Source organism: Meles meles, chromosome 4, assembly GCF_922984935.1.
Source record: "Meles meles chromosome 4, mMelMel3.1 paternal haplotype, whole genome shotgun sequence".
NCBI classification, from domain to species: Eukaryota; Metazoa; Chordata; class Mammalia; order Carnivora; family Mustelidae; genus Meles; species Meles meles.
Window position 1 is genome coordinate 96,275,086 of NC_060069.1, and position 20,838 is coordinate 96,295,923.

The following is a 20,838-nucleotide window of genomic DNA, read 5'->3' on the forward strand; positions in this document are numbered from 1 at the left end:
ATCAAAAGGGAAATTAGAAATTATTTTGGACTGAAGAAAAATGAGAAGTATGTTTCAAAAGCAGTACTTAGGTGAAAATGTATAGTGCTTGAGGTTTGTAAGAAGAAAAGTCTCAAATTAATGTTTCAGCTTCCATCCTAAGAAACTACACAAAAAGAGCAAATGAGACCCAAAGTAAGCACTAGAAAGTAATAACTATCAGATCAGAAATCAATAGAATAGATAACAAAACAACAGTAGAGATCAATGAAACCAAATGCTGATTAATTGTGACTATCAATATACTCAATAAGCCTTTAGCGAGATGGATAGGATAAAAAGAGAGCAAGCACTATTTACTAATGTTATGAATTAAAGAGGCAATACCAGTATAACTTCTACAGATATTATAAAAACTTTATCCCAATAATCCTATCAACATTGATAAAGTAAAAAGATTCCTTGAAAAAGACAAATTACCAAAGTTCATTCAAGAAATATCGTGAAAGCCCACATCTATTAAAGAAAGTCTCAGCAAACTACAAATGGAAGAGAACTTTGCAGTCTCTCCTTTGCGTCCTGCCTGCTGCTCCTTTGCAGTGCTTTCAGTAAACTTCTGTCTCCTTTGCTCTGTCTTTGGTGAATTCTTTCACCACCCACACCACCAGCCTCCACCCCATTGGGTCCCCCCACATTTGGTGGAGCCCATACAGGAACCCTCTGTCAGCCTAGAACTGTCCTTGGATTCTCTGGGAATTTCTTGGGACTCTCCCTCGGTAGACTGACTAGTCTAGTTCCTTGGGGAACTGAAAACCTCCAGCAGAGGTTACTCCTCAGTGAGGTTACAAAGCCTTAGGGGGATCCAATGGGACTGCCCTTGCTGGAAAGAGTAAGGGATTTCCCCTCTTGCCCTTTGGAAGAAACCTTCCCTCCCTCTCCTTTTTCTTTTCAGCCCTTCAGAGGTCTAACCCTAGTACTCCTTAGACAACTGAGGATCTCTAGCCAAGGCAGCTCCCCGTGTGGTCAATAGGTCAGACTGCCCATGCCTGTGAAGGCAAAGGACCCCTTTCTTCTCATCTCCCACTCCAACATCCTGAGGTCTTCTGTTCCCAAAGTGTGCAGCAGTTACCAGTGGAAGCTTTGTCCAGGGTGAATCCGCACACATTATGGACTTAGTTGGGACCCTTTTCTGATACTGGCTGACTATCAGCCACCTTGCTTCTTTCAGCGTTCCACCACCCACTTTTTTCCTTTGTTCCTGCAGATCCAGCCACCATCTTGATCTACAGATAAAATACATTCCTACCCATCTTATTGAATGTAACAATTCCGTATACAAATTATGATTCAACAAGGATCCCAGCCCATACCATCAGAGGGTCCCCTCCCCTAAATCCCATGGACCTGGCCACTAGCGAATTTCACTCACATTTCTGTCAGCATGTTACTATAATACCATGCTCTGGTCTATAACTGCGCAGAACCCCGGATGGACTGACGAGTTAAAGTAGGGACAGCGTGCCCCCACCCTATCCAGCATGAAGCAGCTGAAGATGAGACCTTCACCCAAATGCCAAAGATTTGTTGTTGTTGATCTGTCAAGGGAGAATGTAGAGGCCACTTTTAGGCAACAGGTTTAAGCAATGGAAATCTGAGTAAGGTAAAAAGGCCCACAATGACCTCCTGGCTGAATGTAAACAGGTTCATTAGGCAACCCACCTCAAAATATCCATAAGCCCTAGCTACCCAACAGGATACTTAAAACTGGGCACAGGAAGAGTCCATAGATTCCCACACCTCTTCAGTCTCCCTCTTCACTACAGCCCCCACCCCCACTGCCTCATGGCAGGCAGCCTCCTTTACTGTCCTGCCTCTGCTCCCTTGCAGTGTATTCAGTAAACTCCTATCTCAATAAACAAACAAACTTCTTAACTCATAAAGGGATTCTATGGAAAACCTGCATCTCACATTATATTTAGTGATAAAAGACCAAATACTTTCTCCCTAAGATCAAGAACAAGACAATTATGACTACTCTTACGCATTCTATTCAACATTGTCTTGGAGATCGTAGCCAGTACAATAAGGTAAAAGAAATAATAATAAATGAAAAGCATCCAGTTTAGAGAAAAAGTTAAAATGCCTTTATTTGCATGTGACCTGATCGTCTATATAGAAAATTCAATGGAATCTATAAAAGAACCACTAGAACTATTAAGTAAGTTTAGCATGGTTGCAAAATATAATATCAATATACAGACATCAATTGTGGAGATATATAGTGTTAAGCAATCACAACTGAAAGTAAAAAATCATAATAGCATAAAAAATGAAATACTTAGGGATATATCTGATAAAACTTATGCAAGAATGGGGCACCTGGGTGGCTCAGTGGGTTAAAGCCTCTGCCTTCAGCTCGGGTCATGAGCCCAGAGTCCTGGGATCGAGCCCCGCATCGGGCTCTCTGCTCCACGGGAAGCCTGCTTCCTCCTCTCTCTCTGCCTGCCTCTCTGCCTACTTGTGATCTTTGTCTGTCAAATAAATAAATAAAATCTTTAAAAAAAAAAAAACTTATGCAAGAACTACACACTGAAAACTACAAAACCTTTCTGAGGAAAGAGGACCTAAATAAATGGAGAGATAGACCTTGTTCATGGATGGTATGAATTGAATGTTTGTGTCCCTCTGAAATTCATTTTTTGAAATCTAGTCCTCAATGTGATGGTATTTAGAGATGGGGCCTTTGGGAGATAATTAGGTCATGACGATAAAGCCCATATAAATAGGATTAGTGCCCTTATAAGAAGAGGCCAGAAAACCAGGTAACTCTCTTTTGATCATGTGAAGATACAAGTCTGCCATCTGTCTTGGACTTCTGCCAAGATCATGAGAAACAAATTTCTGTTGTTTATAAGCCAACCAGTCTATGGCAGTTTGTTGTACCAGTTGAGCTAAGACAAGGGGTAGATGGCTCAGTATTGTTTAGATGTTGATATTCCCTGAATTCATCTAGAGATGTAATGCAATCTCAATCAAAATCCCAGATGCTCTTCTTATAGAAATTGATAACCTGATTCTAAAATTCATGTGAAAATGTGAAGTATTTAGAATAGCCAAAACAACTTTTTTTTTAAGGAACAAAATTGGAACTGTTAATACCTGTTCATTATTTTGAAAGCAAGAATGTTTTTGCAGATGTATACACATGTCAAAATTTATCAAATTGACATTTTAAAATATTGACAGTGTACCTCAATAGAGCTGTTTTTTTAAAAAGTTAATAGATGGGAAAATGAGAGTAAAGAAGTATGATAAAAGGAACATAAAACAAGCTGGAAAAATAAAAAAAGTAGTAACATATAGATATTTAACTCATTTATGTCAGTAATTACCTTAATAAAAATACTATTCTAATTAGTGAGAAAGATTATTAAAGAATAAATATTAAGAATGATTATTAAAATATTTTAATTGCTGAAAGAGTTTGCCATAGACCTCATTATCTTAGTGTACCACACTTTATTTGTGGGTAGCCACAAAGAAATAGTTGATTCATGAGAATAATATGAGGAAAAAATTTAAAAATTTTTCTCAACACCAAAAAAAAATTTTTTAAATGGGCAGAGGACTTTATTGGACATTTTTCCAAAGAAGACAGGTAGAGAAACAACAGACACATGAAAAGATGCTCAGCATCACTCATCATGAAAGAAGTGCAGATCAAAACTACAATTAGATATGGCCTCACACCATTCAAATGTCTAGTATCAAAAAGACAAGAAATAACATGTATTGGTGAAGACTGGCGAAAAGGGAACTCTTGTGACCTGTTGGTGAAAATATAAATTGGTGAAACTACTGTGGAAAACAGTACGGGATTTCCTCAAAAAATTAAAAATAGACATACCATATGATCCAGTAATTTCTCTACTAGGTACTTAAACAAAGAAAATGAAAACATTCATTCAGAAAGACATATGCACCCTGTGTTTATGGCAGAATTATTTTCAATAGCCAAGATATGGAAACAACCTAAATGTCCATCAATAGATAAATGGATTACAAAGATGTATATGTATATATTTACACAATGGAATATTAGTCATAAAAGGAACATTCTCTTGCCATTTGTGATAACATGGAGGGAGCTAGAGGGCATTATGTTAAGTGAAATAAGAGAAAGACAAATACCATATGATTTCACGTATATGTGGAATCTAAAAAACAAAACATATGAACAAATAACAACAACAACAACAACAACAGGCAGAAAGAGACCCATAAACAGAGAACCACCTGAGGGGGTGCTAAAGGGTGGTAGGTAGGAAGACAGGCAAATGGGTGAAGGAGAGTAGGAGCTACAGGTTTCCAGTTATGGAAATCATGGGAATGAAAGGTACTACATAGAGAGTATATATAGTCGATGGTATTGTAATAATGTTGTATGGTAGCTACAGTTGTGGTGAGCATAGAATATATAGTTGTAGAATCACTATGCTCAAATTACATAAGCCTCAAATTACATAACATTGTATCAACTATACTTCAATAAAAACAACCAAAACCTTTCTTTTATCCTTGGTTTCAGCTGAGTTGTAGTTTGAAATGAGCCTCTGCACTTGGGATGATTGAGGTTTATTGGAGGGTTGATGTAGGGTTGATGGGTGGCCTGTGATTTTACATGTAAAATATGACATATTTGTACGTTTCTCAGGAGAGGGTCTATAGCTTTCATCAGTATTTTGTGTCCATAAAAATACTTAAGAATCATAGTTCAAAGAATGAAAACATTGAGTGCTATTCTAAGGGTCCAATTTCTTTTTTTTTTTAAAGATTTTATTTATTTATTTGATAGAGAGAAATCACAAGAGAGGCAGGCAGAGAGAGAGAGGAAGGGAAGCAGGCTCTCCGCTGAGCAGAGAGCCCGATGCGGGACTCGATCCCAGGACCCTGAGATCATGACCTGAGCCGAAGGCAGCGGCTTAACCCACTGAGCCACCCAGGCGCCCCTAAGGGTCCAATTTCTTAATAGTACTTCTCTGAAATTAATTTCTAGTGAACAAGTCAGATGACTTGATCTATAAATGTGTACTTGAGCTTCCTCACAGCAGCTTGAAGTATCAAATTACAGGCTATTTCAAGTGTTTGTGTGGTTTAAACTTTGATAAAAGCCTTTCTTTTAGTGGGACTACAGTTCTCATGGTATGATCCCCACACCAACCTCTACAGCATCACCTGCAAATTTACTAGAAATACATATTCTCAGAACCTACTAAGTCAGAAACTCTGGAAGTGGGGACCAGCAATCTGTTTTTTAAGGTGCTCTCTAGGTGACTGTGATGTAAACTGAAGTTTGATAACCACTGTGTTAAACTATACCTAGAAAAGCTTCCTTTCCTCAGCTTCCAGGCCAGGATTAGGATAATTTGTTAAGGAAGTGACTGCAGAAGGGGCAGTCTAGTTTGATGGCTTATGTTTTCCATCTCTTTATCCTCACCGAGCCAGAATGGCTCTCACACAAATATATTGGGTTGCACAGCAACTCTGAACAACAGTTTAGAGAAAATCAGTGTCTAACTGAAGGAATTCAGAGACACAGCATGGAAGTTCACTCGTAAAAATTCTGACCAGGAGGCTTTTCAGAGAAGAGCCCCAGTAATTCCAAAGGTCGTGGATCTCCACTTCTTTTGAGAAAGAGAACGTTCAGTCTCCCAAGCTGACTGAACCTCAGGACCAAAGTTTTGTTTACCTTTTTCCAGCCGTGTCGCACCCTCACAAATGTTCTTTAAAGGAGTGCTCAGTATCACCATGGCTCTGTTTGCAAGGTACGTTGAAGAGTGCAGTTCGCTGATGTTCTGAGTAGCCAAATGGAGAGGTCTGAGCTGTAGCAGTATAAAACTTGAGCTGTCCAAAACTAGCCTCTGAAATGTCAAATGATCATTCTCAGGTCCTTCTGTTACCTTCTGAAGCTTGATTTGTTGTGATACCTTATTGTTTTGTTGATGAATAATAGTATAGAGCCCTTCACAGCAGTTCTCATTAAAGGAGGGCATCCAAGTGGAAGTCATTCTTGGCTCTTAATAGTTTTCAAATGAGAATTTTATTGCATATTAATGAGTACCAATTGACATTTGTGACTGGTTGTTATGGAAATTGCGCATGTGTAATTTGCATAATAGTACCTAAGTGCTTTTAGGTAACAATGCAACTCTGAGAAGGGCTTTAGCACGTTGTTTTTTGGTTTTTGGTTTAATTCCCAGCTCCACTCCTTGGCAATAGTGTTGGAATATTAACAGGTCTCTGGGATCTGTTTGTAAAGGGTCTCTAGGATCTCTCTATAAGGCAGTAATGCTCAGTTTCTGTGGTTGTGCTAGCTTATACTGAGAGCATAGAAAGAGTCAGAAAAACACTTCAACGCAGGGTTCTAAAAGCAGGAGATGTTCCCACTAGTCAGAGAGGGATGTTCAAGCCCTCCATGAATGAAACCACCTGCTTCTACTGAGTTATAGGAGTATCTACATGGTCCTGAGGATTGTTCCTAGAAATCAAGGACTCCTATCTGTGATGTTTTTGTTTTGAATTTTATTTATTTATTTGATAGACAGAGATCACAAGTACGCAGAGAGGCAGGCAGAGAGAGGAAAGGAGACTCCCGGCTGAGCAGAGAGCCCGATGCAGGGCTTGATCCCAGGACCGAGATCATGACCCAAGCCGAAGTCAGAGGCTTAACTCACTGAGTCACCCAGGTGCCCCTGTCTGTGATGTTTTATGTCTCTGGGTCCACTTCAATAAATATATATTGATCGCCTACTGTGTACCGGGCACTTGTTCCCTGCTGCATCCTTAGCGCTTAGCACAGTGACTACTGCATAATACTTGATCAGTCAGTATTTGTTGAATTAATGCACATGGCCTCTACCACTGGGGATATGTAATTCATTATTTTTTAATAAAATCTGATTGTAAATATAGTATAAAGATCATTACTCATAATGTTAGAAGATACATTAATGATTCAGAACTTGGAATTCTGTTAGGATATTTAGAGAAACAAGATGAATAACTTCAGTTATGCACCTTCAAGTCTTCTGTATACATGACCCTTCTGTATCATGGAAATGAACTAAACCGCTATTTATTGATGATCTAGTACATATAAGTTATATTTGCATATATCCTATACAGCATATGATTTAATCATCAGCAAAACCTAGGAGGTATAGGTAGTATTACCTTTATTTCATTGATGAGGGAGCTAATAATTGGAGAAGTGACTAACCTAAAGCACCACAGATAGAAAATGATGTATCTGAGACTTAAATTCTTCCTCAGCTTTGTCTATTTCAGTGCCACTAATTAACGCCAATGGTCCTGGGATATATGAAGTGAAACCAAACTCCCAAGGACTGGGATGGAGGATTGAATTGGCCCAGGCGCCCTGGGATGTGCCCAGTATTCAGTTGACCTATGTTTATAGTAAACTTACTACTCACAACACTGTTTCCTATTTGCTGTGGGGGACCCAATCCAATAGCAAGTCTGATTCAGTATAATTCTATCAAGTAGCCAGTTAAGTTTAAACACTATACAGTAAAGGGGGAAATCAGATTTAGCAGAAGAAAAGTTATAAGTAATATGAAACTAAGCGTTCAGTATTATCTTCTATAATGTTGAGCAAAAATGTTCTCCATATTTTAGAAAGATTCCTAAGTGTGGGCTGGGAAACACAGGAAGACAGAGACTTTGGTACATAGGAATTAAGAAAGAATGGTAGTATAGTTCAAGAATGTACAATCCTAAGGATTCCAAAGTCCTTCTTTCTCTGAGATCCACACCAGACTAAGGAAGTGAATCATGTCCACTCCCCTTCCTCACTCCCTGCCCACCTTCCATCCTTGCCAAGGAACACCCAGGGATTCCATTCTGCTTTTAAAATCCCCTAAAAGAGATGTGTTTATAGCAGCCATCTCTCCCCAGCCTTTCCTACAGTGAATCAGGATTCCCTATACAAGCCCTGCCCCAGGACCCTTTGGAAAGATCACTCAGAATCCAAGTATGTGGAAAACTTAATTGGAGAAACTTCAAAGGCTTCAAAAAGAAACTTATCATCTCCCTCTTTTATAAGACAAATCCGAGGTTCTGAGAAGATTATTTCAATCTTCTTTACATTGTTGGGGAGAAAACATACAAGTTCTTCCAAAACTTACACTCTTCCAAGAGAATATTCTTTCTCTTTCCACTGTGTCCCTTTTCTCTCTTGGCCCTCCTCCACAGTTTTCTAACAACAGCTCTAGAGTTGTTACCCCTATGACCCAATCTACTTACCCAAGTACAGGTCTCACCCAGTCGTCCCAAATGTCCCAACCGCAACTTCATTTAAATGTCTTTAAAGTAGCATAGAAAGAGTACTGAACTTGAGAGACCTAGATTCTCTTCCTACACTAGGTGATCCTGAGGCTCTCAACTTCTGAGGGCTATTTCCTCACACAAAAAAGGAAGAGATTGGACTTGGTGATATCTGCAACTGCTTCTTGCTCCACCATTCTGTGACTTAAGTCTGACCAAACATCTGTTCTTATACATGCAATACCTTCCCACCCTATCTCATACTCATGCTCTCTTAGAAAGTATTTGCAACTGTGAGCCATCTCTTATATGAGGATCTGTGTGGCAGGTGTCCTTGCAGGAGGTTGAATACCCTCTGCCCTGACTACACCTGGCTGCTGTCCCTTTGAAAAGTAGTGCATGCTCAGGAATAGAAGTGAGTTTTACTCTTAGGGTGAGTGACCCCTATTCGGGATGTTTGTGAATCTGCTACCGGAACATAACATGATGCATTCAAAGGCAATTAAAAATGCATTTTATATTCCCTGCTGTTTATAATTATCTGTGTATCTGCTGCCTGTATTAACATAGTTAATGGAGAGCTGATACTTCAGACAGCTTTGGAGCCAGAAGGAATCTTAGTGAACATCTAGTACAATGCTGTTGGTGGTGGTGGTTTGATTAATACATTTTTTATGCATTTGTATGTAGCTCTGTCTTGTCTCTTTTAGCAGGTAACCTGAGGCTGAGGTACTTTGAATAATATATCTATTTGCTCACATTGGGTAGAAACATCCCTATTACGCTGTCTCTTCCCCTTCTTTTAATTGAAAACATGTAATGGGGGCACCTGGGTGGCTCAGTGGGTTAAAGCCTCTGCCTTCGCCTCAGGTCATGATCCCAGGGTCCTGAAATCAAGCCCCACATCAGGCTCTCTGCTCAGCGGGGAGCCTGCTTCCCTTCCTCTCTCTCTGCCTGCCTCTCTGCCTATGTGTGATCTCTGTCTGTCAAATAAATAAATAAAAATCTTAAAAGAAAAAAAAAGTAGTGGCGGGCACCTGGGTGCCTCAGTTGTTAAGGGTCTGACTTTGGCTTGGGTCATGATCCTGCTCCCTGTTCGCTGGAAAGCCTGCTTCTCCCTCTCCCACTCCCCCCTGCCTGTGTTCCCTCTCTTGCTGTCAAATAAATAAATAAAATCTTTTAAAAAAATGTAGTGGGATGAAAAATTTGAGGTAAGGAAATCAGGACAAAAGGAAAATAGAGGGTAATAAAATAAGCCAGAGATACCTAACACTGCATAGTTGCTGTAACTAAGCCACACATTTGGTTCCAACTTCAAGAGAAAGAGGAACATACTATGCATGACATAAAAATGTTCCAGAAAAAAAGTTAATTTTTCCTAGTATTCAAGAGGAAAAGTTTATACCATGTATCCTTATGGAGGAGCCACTAAGTCAATGTTGTAGACTACACCATCAACAATTTCTTATTAATACTTACAATGCTAAATTAACTCATTCATTAAATAAGCATTTTTGAGTGCCTACTTATGTCATATATGTTTCAGGACATTACAGTTGCAATTCTTTTTGGTGCTCAAATTATCCAGTCATTGACTAGGGGAAGCCAATTGATTCCTGTGTCTTTTCAACTGATTCTGTAGTCTCTGGTATTTTTTATTTTCTAGTATGACAAGATAGCCCAGATTGGTCTTGTATATTTCCATCTCCATAACTTAAATTGGCTATCTCACTAAAGAAACCTGATTCCTTTTAGTGAGTGATTTAGAGACCATAATCTGAGCCCTCAGAGTGTTTATTGTTATTGGGTTGTAATTACTCCCAAGCCTCAGTTAACAGATCAGAAAATATGACTGTTTTAAAAGGAGGAAAATAATTCTAAGGTCATATTTCTCATTTATTTTTTGGCTTTTTAACAATCTTTATATCTTTTTTTCACTATTTTTAGATTTTATTTATATTTAATTAACATACAATGTATTATTAGTTTCAGGAGTAGAATTTAGTGATTCATCAGTTTTATATAACACCCAGTACTCATTAAATCAAGTGCCCTCCTTAATGTCCATCACCCAATTACCCCATCCCCCCACCTACCTTCCTTCCAGCAACCCTCAGTTAGTTCCCTATAGTTAAGAATCTCTTATAGTTTCTCCTCCCTCTCTGTTTTTATCTTATTTTACTTTTTCCTTTCCTTCCTGTATGTTCATCGTTTTGTTCCTTAAGTTCCACATACGGTTGAAATTGTATGATATTTTTATTTCTCTGACTGAGTTATTTCACTTAGCATAATAAACTCTAGTTCCATCCATGTCCTTGCATGGTATTTCTAATTTAAACTAACAATAGAAAGGTATTTACTTATTTTTATATGTGAATCTCTTTTCTCTCACTTTGAAAGTCTTAGTTCCTAATAACATAATCATAATTACTTATTTATTTTACCTGATAGATACTTACATATGGGTATATGTATTTATGTGTGTGTACCCATATATATAAAATAGGAATATTACCCATTTAATGCAGTTTAAGATTTCTTTGCGGTTATTTTTTGTCCTTTGTAAGTATAATCAAATTAGAGTTACTTAAACCATCAACTTGATATAGTTTGATTAAGTTATACTGTCAACTCAGTACAATTAGATAATTTATTTTAATTTGTTTTTAATTTTTAGATACTGATTTTCTTTCTGATTTAATTTTGCTTTTAAATTAAGTAAAATATTTACATGGTTTCAGAGTCAAAACTATAAACATTGAGAGATCTATTTTACCTCCCTATCCCCTCCCCCTTTTTCTTTTCCTCCTCTTATAGGTAATGATTTTATTCTCTTATTGTTTCTTTTTGAAAATAATCCAATGACCTATCTGGATTTCATGTCTTTTATTATACAAAAGCCAGCACACTATATATGTTGTGTTGCATCTTGCTTTTTAAAAGATAATCTGTCCTGGAATTCATAGCAGTATATAGATATTTTCTCATTCTTTTTTAAAAATTAAGATAGTCCTCATTTTTAAAAACTAATTATTATATAAAAGCAATAGATTGATTTTTCTCAGGAGGTAAGGGTACTGGTAGGTGGGAGGAGTGGTCTAGAAAGAATATGCCAAGGTGTTAGTACTTAATTCTGGGTGTTTGGGGTGACTGGGTTGCTCAGTAGGTGGAGTGTCTGACTTCAGCTTGAGTCATGATCTCAGGGTCCTGGGATTGAGCTCCACATTGAGCCCCATATGGGGCTCCCTGCTCAGTGGGGAGTCTGCTTCTCTCTTTCCCTCTCTCTCTCTTTCTCAAGTAAATAAATAAAACCTTTTTTAAAAATCCAGTGTTTGATATTTTCTTCCTTGTACTTTTCTGAGTTTTTGAAATATCTATGAATTTAAAAGCAATTTAAATATAACTGCAAACAAGAACAGCAAAGGAAAACTCTCAGGAATCACTGAAATATGAACATCTAATGGAATTAGATTAAAGAGGGAAAGTCCAGTGGAGGATGTGCATGAGAATTTTCCATAGATGGTGGAACTGGGCCTAAACAGAGAACTGTAAATACTCTATGAAGGTTACTCGGCATGTTAGAAATTGCTGGTGAAAAGGGAAGAAGTAAATCCTCCCAAAACTTTTTTCGCTTATTTGATCATTGTTATATGGTTCTGAATATTCCCTACAAGAACAGGAAAGAGATTAATGTAGAGAGCTGTTGTAATTTTCACTACAGAATTAACCTTTGATATTTTTATTTATGTGGCCAAACCTGGCAACTTCATTTAAAATTGCTTCATTCCCCTGTGACATTTCCAAATGTTCTTGCCTTGATCTACCTTTCTCTCCATTGTCTTTAACACCTTCAAAATATTATTTAATTTATTTAGCTATTATGCATACTGGTTATTGTTTGGTATCCCCTGTTGTAATATGAATTCTGTAAAGATAGGGATCTTTCTTTTGTTCACCAGTGTAGTCCACTGGTTCTAGATGCCTAGAATGTGTCTGTCACACTGTTAGTGTTCAAAAAAAATTTTTTAACTGAATATTAGCAACAGAATCCTGGGGGAAAAGGAATGTGTAACCATGGAGTTTTGCATAAATGTATATGCAGTCTTCCCTTTCACATTCATCTCATAGCTTCATGGCCCTGGAAGCCTTTATTGATTCAGCTTTATTGTTGGTAATGCAGGCACAAACTCGGCTAGCAATGCAAATATAAACCAAGGCAGTTGTGTTTGAAAAATGAGAGGATATAGAGGATATGGGTGTAAAGGAGAATTCAGTATATGTCTGTTTTTGCAGTAGGTACATGCTTATAAGCATTGCTTTAAAAAGTGAAAAAAAAACCCACTTTTTTGCATTTACCAACAAATTTACCACTTCCAGCACCCTTCATTCTTTTATAAAGATCCAGATTTGCATCTGATATCACTTTTCTTCTGCCTGAAGAACTTCCTCTAACATTTCTGGTAGTGCATATCTCTCAAATTTTCTTTATCTCAAAATACTTTTTTTTTTTTTAACCTTTTCACTGAAACACATTTTCACATTTTCACTGGGTATTATATTCTGGGTTGACTTTATTTTTCTTTCATTACTTTAAGGTGTCATTCAGTTCTCTTATGGCTTAAATAATTTCAAATGAGAAATCTATTGTGAGTTTTACTGTTATTCTTCTGTATATAATCTAGCTGCATCTAAGACTTTATTGCACATTTTCAGTAATTTCCTTATAATGTATATTAATGTATGCATGTGCGTTTTAACATTTATTCTGCTTGGGTTTGGTTGAACTTCTTGATCAGACATATATATGTTTTACCAAATATGAAAAATTTTTGGTGATTTCTTTCAAATATTTTCTTCTATTTCCTCCCTCCCCCACTTTTATCCCCTGGGATCCATTTATGTGTACATTGAGCACTTGCTATTGTTCCATTAAGTCACTGAGGCTGTATCCATTCTTATCAATTGTTTTTCTCTCTGTGCTTCATTTTGGATAATTTCTAATGCTTTGTCTCTAACCATTATTTTATCTTTGTAGCATCTAATCTATTGTACTTTTAATTTCAGGATTATATTTTTATCGCTAGAATTCTATTTGGGTCTTTTTTATATTGTTCACTTCTCTCCTCATTTTGTTTATGTTCTGTTTCATATCTTTGATCATACTTATGATAGTTGTTTAAAGGTCCCTCTGTACTGATTATATCATTTCTGTATTTGTTTTTATTGAATTTTATTTTTTAAAATATGTGTATGTTTATTTTAGAGAGAGTGGAGGGGGAGGAGGAGCAGTGGGAGAATCTCAAGCAGACTCCCCACTGAGCAAAGAGCCCACTTCGGGGCTCAATCTCATAACTCTGAGATCATGACCTGAGCCAAAATCAAGAGTCAGGCACTTAACCAACTGAGCCACCCAGGTGTCAAATGATTTTTTTTTTTTTTTTTGATGTATGGTTATAAGTCATACTTACTGCTTCTTTGCGTGCCTGATAATTTTTTATTTGATGATGGAGTTTTTGAGTTTTATGTTTTTGAGTACTGCACCTTGTATTCCTTGAAAGGGCATTGGGTTGTGTTCTGGAAAGCAGTTTGGTTTTTTGTGGATGAATTTGATCCTTTTGAGGATTTCTTTTAAGCATTATTAGGACAGGTCTTCCCAAAAGACTAGACTAGAGTCCAATAGTACCTAGACTAGAGTAGCTTCTAGTATTTACTTCCACTACTAAGATATGACCTTTCTGGGGGTGCCTGGGTGGCTCAGTGGGTTAAGCCGCTGCCTTCGGCTCAGGTCATGATCTCAGGGTCCTGGGATCGAGTCCCGCATTGGGCTCTCTGCTCACAGGGAGCCTGCTTCCCTCTCTCTCTCTGCCTGCCTCTCTATCTACTTGTGATCTCTCTCTGTCAAATAAATAAATAAAATCTTAAAAAAAAAAAGATATGACCTTTCTGAAGATTCTGTCAAATGTCATATATAATATGAGGCTTCTCCATTCTGGCTGGTAGGAACACAAAGCATTCCTAGCCCTGTGTGAGCCCCAGGAATTGTTCAGTTACTTCCTAGTGGTTGTCTTCCATCTCAAGTAGGTTCTTCTCATTCATGCCTAGTTCAGTACTAAGAAAAAGACTAAGGAGCTACCTTTCAGATTTCCAAAGCCCCTCTCTCTCTTTGTATCTTCCTCTTCTTCATTCCTCTACCTTATAAATTCTAATTGCTTTGACCTCCCCAAACTCTAATCTATTCTCCTTCCCTCAGCAAGCCATAGATTATGTTTGGGTTTCCTTCCTGGGATGTGGCGTGGAAACTGCCTCCAGGCAATAACTTCAGGTCAGTTATAATCATTGAAAGAATATTTTTTATATTTCTTTTTATATATGTCCATCATTGTAAGATTCACCTCACTTGTTTTCCACAGTTCTATAACTGCTATCCAGTGTCTGAAAAGAACAATTTCCTGTCTATTGTCTAGTTTTCAAATAGTTTACAGTAGGAAGGCAATTCTTATAGCAGTTGATTCTTCATGAAGCAGATGTCCTACCAACTGTACAACTTTTTCAGACAGTAGTTGCAGGACTAGTTTTTCAATTGCCATAAATAATATATAGAAGAATAAGGAGGGATTTTATGGAAATACATGGGGCCATTCAAAGTTGTAATAGACTATCCTACACTTGACAACAGTGTAGCTAACACACTGCCTATTTTCCTGATCTTAATCACTGGGCAGGACTTTGTAATCTGTCAAATAAATTGTAAGCCCCACCATGTGTAGGGTTGGGTCTCCTAATGTCTGTGGCCTAGATAGTTTACGTCTAGAGATTGGTGGGGAGGGGTAGCAAGGGTTGCTCCTAGAGGAGCCTAGCAGATCTTTCTCTTTGTGCCTTGGATTCTGTATATCTTGTTGTCAAATCCCTCACCATTATGCTGTCTGACACATTACTCCCCACTCAATTTCCCAATCAACACTTTTTGAAATCATTCAACTCTCCTCTCAGTGACTAAGTCATTCACTGTTCCACCAGCTCCTCATGTATGAATCTCTGAATATGTGCTATTGTTGGAGTTGAATGCCTGCTCCATGCAGAATCCAGTATCATGGTATGTAAGTTCCTACACTAGATATCCATGGACCAAATGGGGACTTAGCATTCAAAGTTCCATGCCAATGATTTCAGTCTGTCCAAGGGAACCATTGGAATTTATCCCCCAGGAAATTTATGTTCATATGTACTACCCCATCATATTCACAGAATCTCCAAAGATAATGTGAGCTTGAGATTGTTAGTACTTCCCAGATCCACAGTATTGACCAAGGTTTCTCAACTTTAGCATTATTTGCATTTGGAGCTGGATAATTCTTTGTTGTTTGGACTATTCTATGAATTGTGATATGCTTAGCAGCATCCCTGGCCTCTACCTACTAGATGTCAGTAACACCCATCTCAGTTTCGACAACCATAATATCTCTAGACTTTGCCAAATATCTTCTGGAGGTACAAAATTGCTTCAGTTGAGAATTACTGGTATAGAGACCCTATTATGTGCCATACTCCAGGGAACTCCTAGAAGTTAAACGCTGGGAACTGAAGAACCCCCAGCAGGCCATTTGGTATCTTCTTTGGAGAGGCCAGCTTAGAGTTTGCCCCATGTAGGGTGGATATTGACCTTGGAATGTAAATTCCTTGTTCAAGTGCTGCCTCTGCAGATGTGGAACCAGATTCTCTACTCTGCTCCTCAATTTCTTTATTTAAAAATGAGGAATAATGTGGTTTACCTCACATGACATTGTTGGAGTAAGAATGAATGGGGTTTTCTACACACACACACACACACACACACACACACTGATGTGTACTTCTATATGTATGATGTAAGGATAAACTAGCATAGTTTTAATAATGCTTCAAATATAAATATATTTATCTGTCAGTATGATTAAAAGGGCAATATAGGAAAAATAAATCTTTCAGTCCATCATGTAGAATATCTTCCCTGTGGCTTACAATATTCGACACAATAGGGGAGATCCAAGCTTAAAAAGAGGAAAAGGGAAAAAAAAGTCTTTGCAGGATTAAAATTTCAACCGAAGTAGGATGCAAATAGCCACGTTTGTTTATTTAGTTCTACTTTTGCATTCAGTAATTGGACAGTCTGTATAAGAATTTAAATGTCTTGATGGAAGATAGTGGCTCTTAGATCTCTTGGGATTTCATTGTAATGAACCTGGTAAATAATTCAGGAACATATGAGAGGCCAATGAATGGGCAACACCTGGTGCTATATTGTTTATGCCTAAGCATGCAGAATCCAAAGATGGCATTCTATCCCTGTTACTATTGTTCTGGCTTAAACACAAGTTCTATGTTCAGTGGCTATTGAAATAATAATAATTGATATTTTTTCCTGTTCCAATTTCCCTCCAAAATAAAAGAAAACTGTGCTAAGCTGTTTCAGAAACACAAAACAGAAGTGTCACCCTCTTTCATGTTCCCATTGGTAAAATTTCTAATCTGTCTTGTCTTTCAAGGGAAAGATTGCTTTGAAGAATTAGGAACATGTCTACCTTTTCTGTTGAGGGTAATCTGAGCCTTTCTGCATTTCTACTTTTGTTCTGTAAATTGAGCTTCTTTTTAGATCACAGTATTCATATTGCAAACATCTTCCAAGAGAAACACTACTCATTCACACTGTAGGAATTCCTAGAGCTCCCCAGTTTCTTTCCCTATTACCTGAGTAGGCACTCCCACTTCTAGGAGTCTACAAGTTTGAAAACAAACGAAAACCTTTTGTTAAAGGGTTTCTGTATCATTCTGAGACCCCCGCTGCCTGGACATGGGACGTTCCTCTACTTGCTGAGTAAACAAGAACTCCAGTGACTGAAAGACATTTCATGCAGACATCATGGGTCACCCAAGGCCACTGCCACTCAGGATCACACAGGGCTTAAGCCATAAGTTGCATGGAAAGATCTTGGAAGGACAGATTTCCCAGAAGGGAAAAAAAGGAAGATGGGCCTCACATGATTAAACTAAAGGTCTTATAGGCTGGGCCAGAAAAAGGATCTGAAAAGAGACTGTTAAACTTTATATCTATAAATTGTTAAATGAGCTTTGTCTTTATTTTTTAAATGTTTTTATTATAAAGTCTTAAAAATATATTTATTTAAATATATGTTAAGCCATTGTTATATGTAATAAAGTACATATATAAAATAAAAATATAACTATGTATAATTAAAATGTATAAAATAATATTCTTAAACCTCTGTAATAAACCATTTATATATTATATATTAACATATAATATATATAGTTTATGTTATATATGGTTTTATATATGTAATGTGTGTGCATGTGTGTGTGTGTGTATATACACACACACTCAACACATAATTTGTTTGTTAACAGGTTTAATTGCCTTCCTTTCCTTCTGGACCTGTGGGAGTACTTGGAGCAGTGACTGCCATCTGGTGGCAAGCCAGAATCATCACTTTGTGTGATCTAATGGTTACAAAGATGCCTGCTCTTGACTCCTATGGTATGCACTGCCAGCGGGACACACGGAGAGCCTGGAGGGTGTCTGATGAAGGATCCTGGTGAAATAACCCTTCGCTTCCACCTGAACCAGTTGTTCATCCCAGATTCTGAGCCAAGAGCCAGCTCCAAAATGGTGCCTCTGAAGAAAAGATTTGAATTGCTCTTGTGTTTTAGTCTAAGATCTGCTGGCTAACAACCAGCAGGTAACCAAGACTGTGAATAAGTACATACCAAAAGGGGCATGTGATGACATGGAGCCTGAAATAAACTGTTCTGAATTATGTGACAGTATTGCTGGCCAGGAGCTGGATCGGAGTCCTCTTCATGATCTCTGCAGGACAATTGTGAGTTAACAACCATGGATTGTCAGGGCTGCTCAGATATACACATTGTTGTTGTTGTTGCTGTTGTTAGTGGTGGTGGTGGTACAGTGGTAGGGGTGAGGAGTAGGAGGAGGAAAAGGAGGAAATGGGGGGAGGAGGAGGAAGTGAGGAGGAAGAGGGAGAGGAAATGCTCATGCAGGACACATATTCCCCAGCTTTGGGAATGATGGGGCAGTTCGTGTTTGAGCTATAAAAGAGCCTTCATTCCTAACAGCTTCTCATTATTCTGTTCTCAGACCTCTTCCCACTATAGCAGTAAGACCATTTCTTCATTATCTCCTGTCCTCTTGGGTATTGTTTGGACCTTTCTCAGCTGTGGACTTCTTCTGATAGTCTTCTTTCTTGGCTTCACAATTCGCTGCAGGAATAACAGGTAAGTAGCCCCATAAGTAGTTGCTCACCTATAGCCTGAATCATGAAACCCACAGCATTAGTATCATTTTGACATTATGAGCTGTTAGGAGGTATCAGTGAATCTCATCTTCTATTGTGGCATTAAGCTATATGAGATGTTCCCCTGAAATCATCCTGGCCTTGCAGTACAGTTTCCTCTTGAGGAAAAACAATCTAGCCCAGTATTGTGGTAACTAACACAAAGATATCCAAAGAGGAGAATGAAGAGTCTCTCCTTATAAAGAAGAGGTATGATCCTTCTGAGAAAATGAGGTATTTGGGGGATTCTGTTTGTTTGTTTTTTAAATAGTTTTAAGGATTGAATTTAGTGATTCATCAGTTGCATACAACACCCAGTGCTCATCACAAGTGCCCTCCTTAATGCCCATCACCCTCTTACCCCATCCTCCCATTCAACTCCCCTCCAGCAACCCTGTTTGTTTCCTAGAGTTAAGAGTCTCTTAGGATTTCCCTCTTTTTTCCTCTGTTTTCATCATAGAAAATGAGGTATTTGTCTTAAAAACATAGAGCATGTAGATAAATAATCCAAAGCAATATTAAAGTCCATGGCCAATATAGTTTGGAACCAGCCTAGGTGGGCTAAGGTTTCTGAAGAAAATGGTAAAGCCCTACTGTCCTGATGACCTGTTAGATAATTTCTGGTTGGTTAGAAAAGTCACTGGCTTAAGTACCTGAAGGGCTCAGTCAGTTAAGTGTCTGCCTTTGGCTCAGATCATGATCCCAGAGTCCTGGGATCAAGTCACATCAGGCTCCCTGCTCAGTGGGGAGTCTGCTTCTCCCTCTCCATCTGCCTTTCCCTCTGCTCATTCTATCTCATACATGAACTCTCTCTTTTAAATAAACATATAAAATCTTTAAAAGAAAGGAGGGAAGGAAGGAAGGAGAGAAGAGAAGAAAAAAAAAGAAAGGGGGAGGGAAGGAAGGAAGGAAGAGAGGGAGGAAGGGAAGGAGGGGGAGAGAGAGAGAGAAAGAAAAGAAAAGAGCAAACCAGTCAGTGGCTCATCAGGGTAGGTATCCGTGGCTTCCAGGGCTGGCAAAAAAAAACTAAGTGAAGACTGGGGCGCCTGGTTGGCTCAGTGGATTAAGCCGCTGCCTTTGGCTCAGGAAGCCTGCTTCCTCCTCTCTCTCTGCCTACCTCTCTACCTACTTGTGATCTCTCTCTCTCTGTCAAATAAATAAAATCTTTAAAAAAAAAAAAAAAGATTGTCTCTCTCCCTCTCCCTCTGTGCCCTGCCCCTGCCCTGCTCATGCACATACTCTTTAAAAAAAAAAAAAAACAACACTAAGTGAAGACTTTTTTCTGAAGGGGCTTGCAGAATTCTGCCTTCACTGCTATTGGATTCTTCCTTCAGGGCCTACCCTAACTCTCCCACACCAACACTCTTTACCATCATCCTGTTCCTACTGTCCCAGCCTGTCACCTGAGAAGCCCTGGTCTAGCTCTCTCTTCTTTGCCCACAGCTAAATTCTAGATGGCACCCACATCAGGTTCCAACAACTTCCTCAGAGAGGTGAAACTTGTCTGGTCCCACTCCAACCTTATACTTTGAGATGATCACCTGTGCTCCATTGCCTAGGTTTGGCACTCAGATGAGGGTCTGTCAGTTGGATTTGTCTAGTGGGCATTTTGGGGCACCATTGACCATGTGAGGCATGGAGGACACAAAATTATTAAATAGCAGTAACTTGAACGGCTCTGTTAACCTCAGCATGGTTGTGACTCATGGCAATCAAACCTCAGTACACCTCTGATGCTTCCCAGCCACTTTTCATTCTGTTCCTCAAATTCACTAAGTCTGCTCCCACCCAAGTCCTTTTACTTGCTGTCTCCTTATGTTCCCACTGCCTAACAGTCTTCTCCAGATCTTCCCATGACTGTTTCCTTCTCATCTTATAGGTCTTGGTTCAAAAGTCATCTCTTTGTAGAAGCCTTCTCTGATCATTCTATCCAGAGTAGCCTGTCTACAGAATGACCACCCAAACCCAGTATTTCATTCCATATATTATCACCCGTTTTATTTTTTCATAGCAATTATAACTCTCTGATATCACCATATTTATTTATTTGCCTGTTTATTGTCTGTATCCCCCATCAAAATATACAGTCTGTGAGCACAGGGACTTCGTCTGTCATGCTCACCACTGTCTTCAGCATTTAGAACAAACTCTGGAACATAATAGGTGC

The 20,838-nt window shown here is 38.5% G+C and overlaps 1 protein-coding gene across 4 annotated transcripts in view; it reads left to right on the forward strand.

Moving 5' to 3' along the window:
• GPR156 (G protein-coupled receptor 156) overlaps positions 1-20,838 on the forward strand; it is a 101,278-nt gene that overhangs the window by 14,022 nt on the left and 66,418 nt on the right. For 3 of the 4 annotated variants that reach the window (XM_046003582.1, XM_046003584.1, XM_046003586.1), the window contains exons 2-3: positions 17,728-18,200; positions 18,476-18,612. In XM_046003582.1, coding sequence (XP_045859538.1) covers positions 18,108-18,200; positions 18,476-18,612 — 230 coding nt within the window. In that variant the 5' untranslated portion in view covers positions 17,728-18,107. Of the gene's footprint in view, positions 1-16,846; positions 16,898-17,727; positions 18,201-18,475; positions 18,613-20,838 lie in introns of those variants that run through there. The other variant, XM_046003583.1, reaches the window with a different exon arrangement.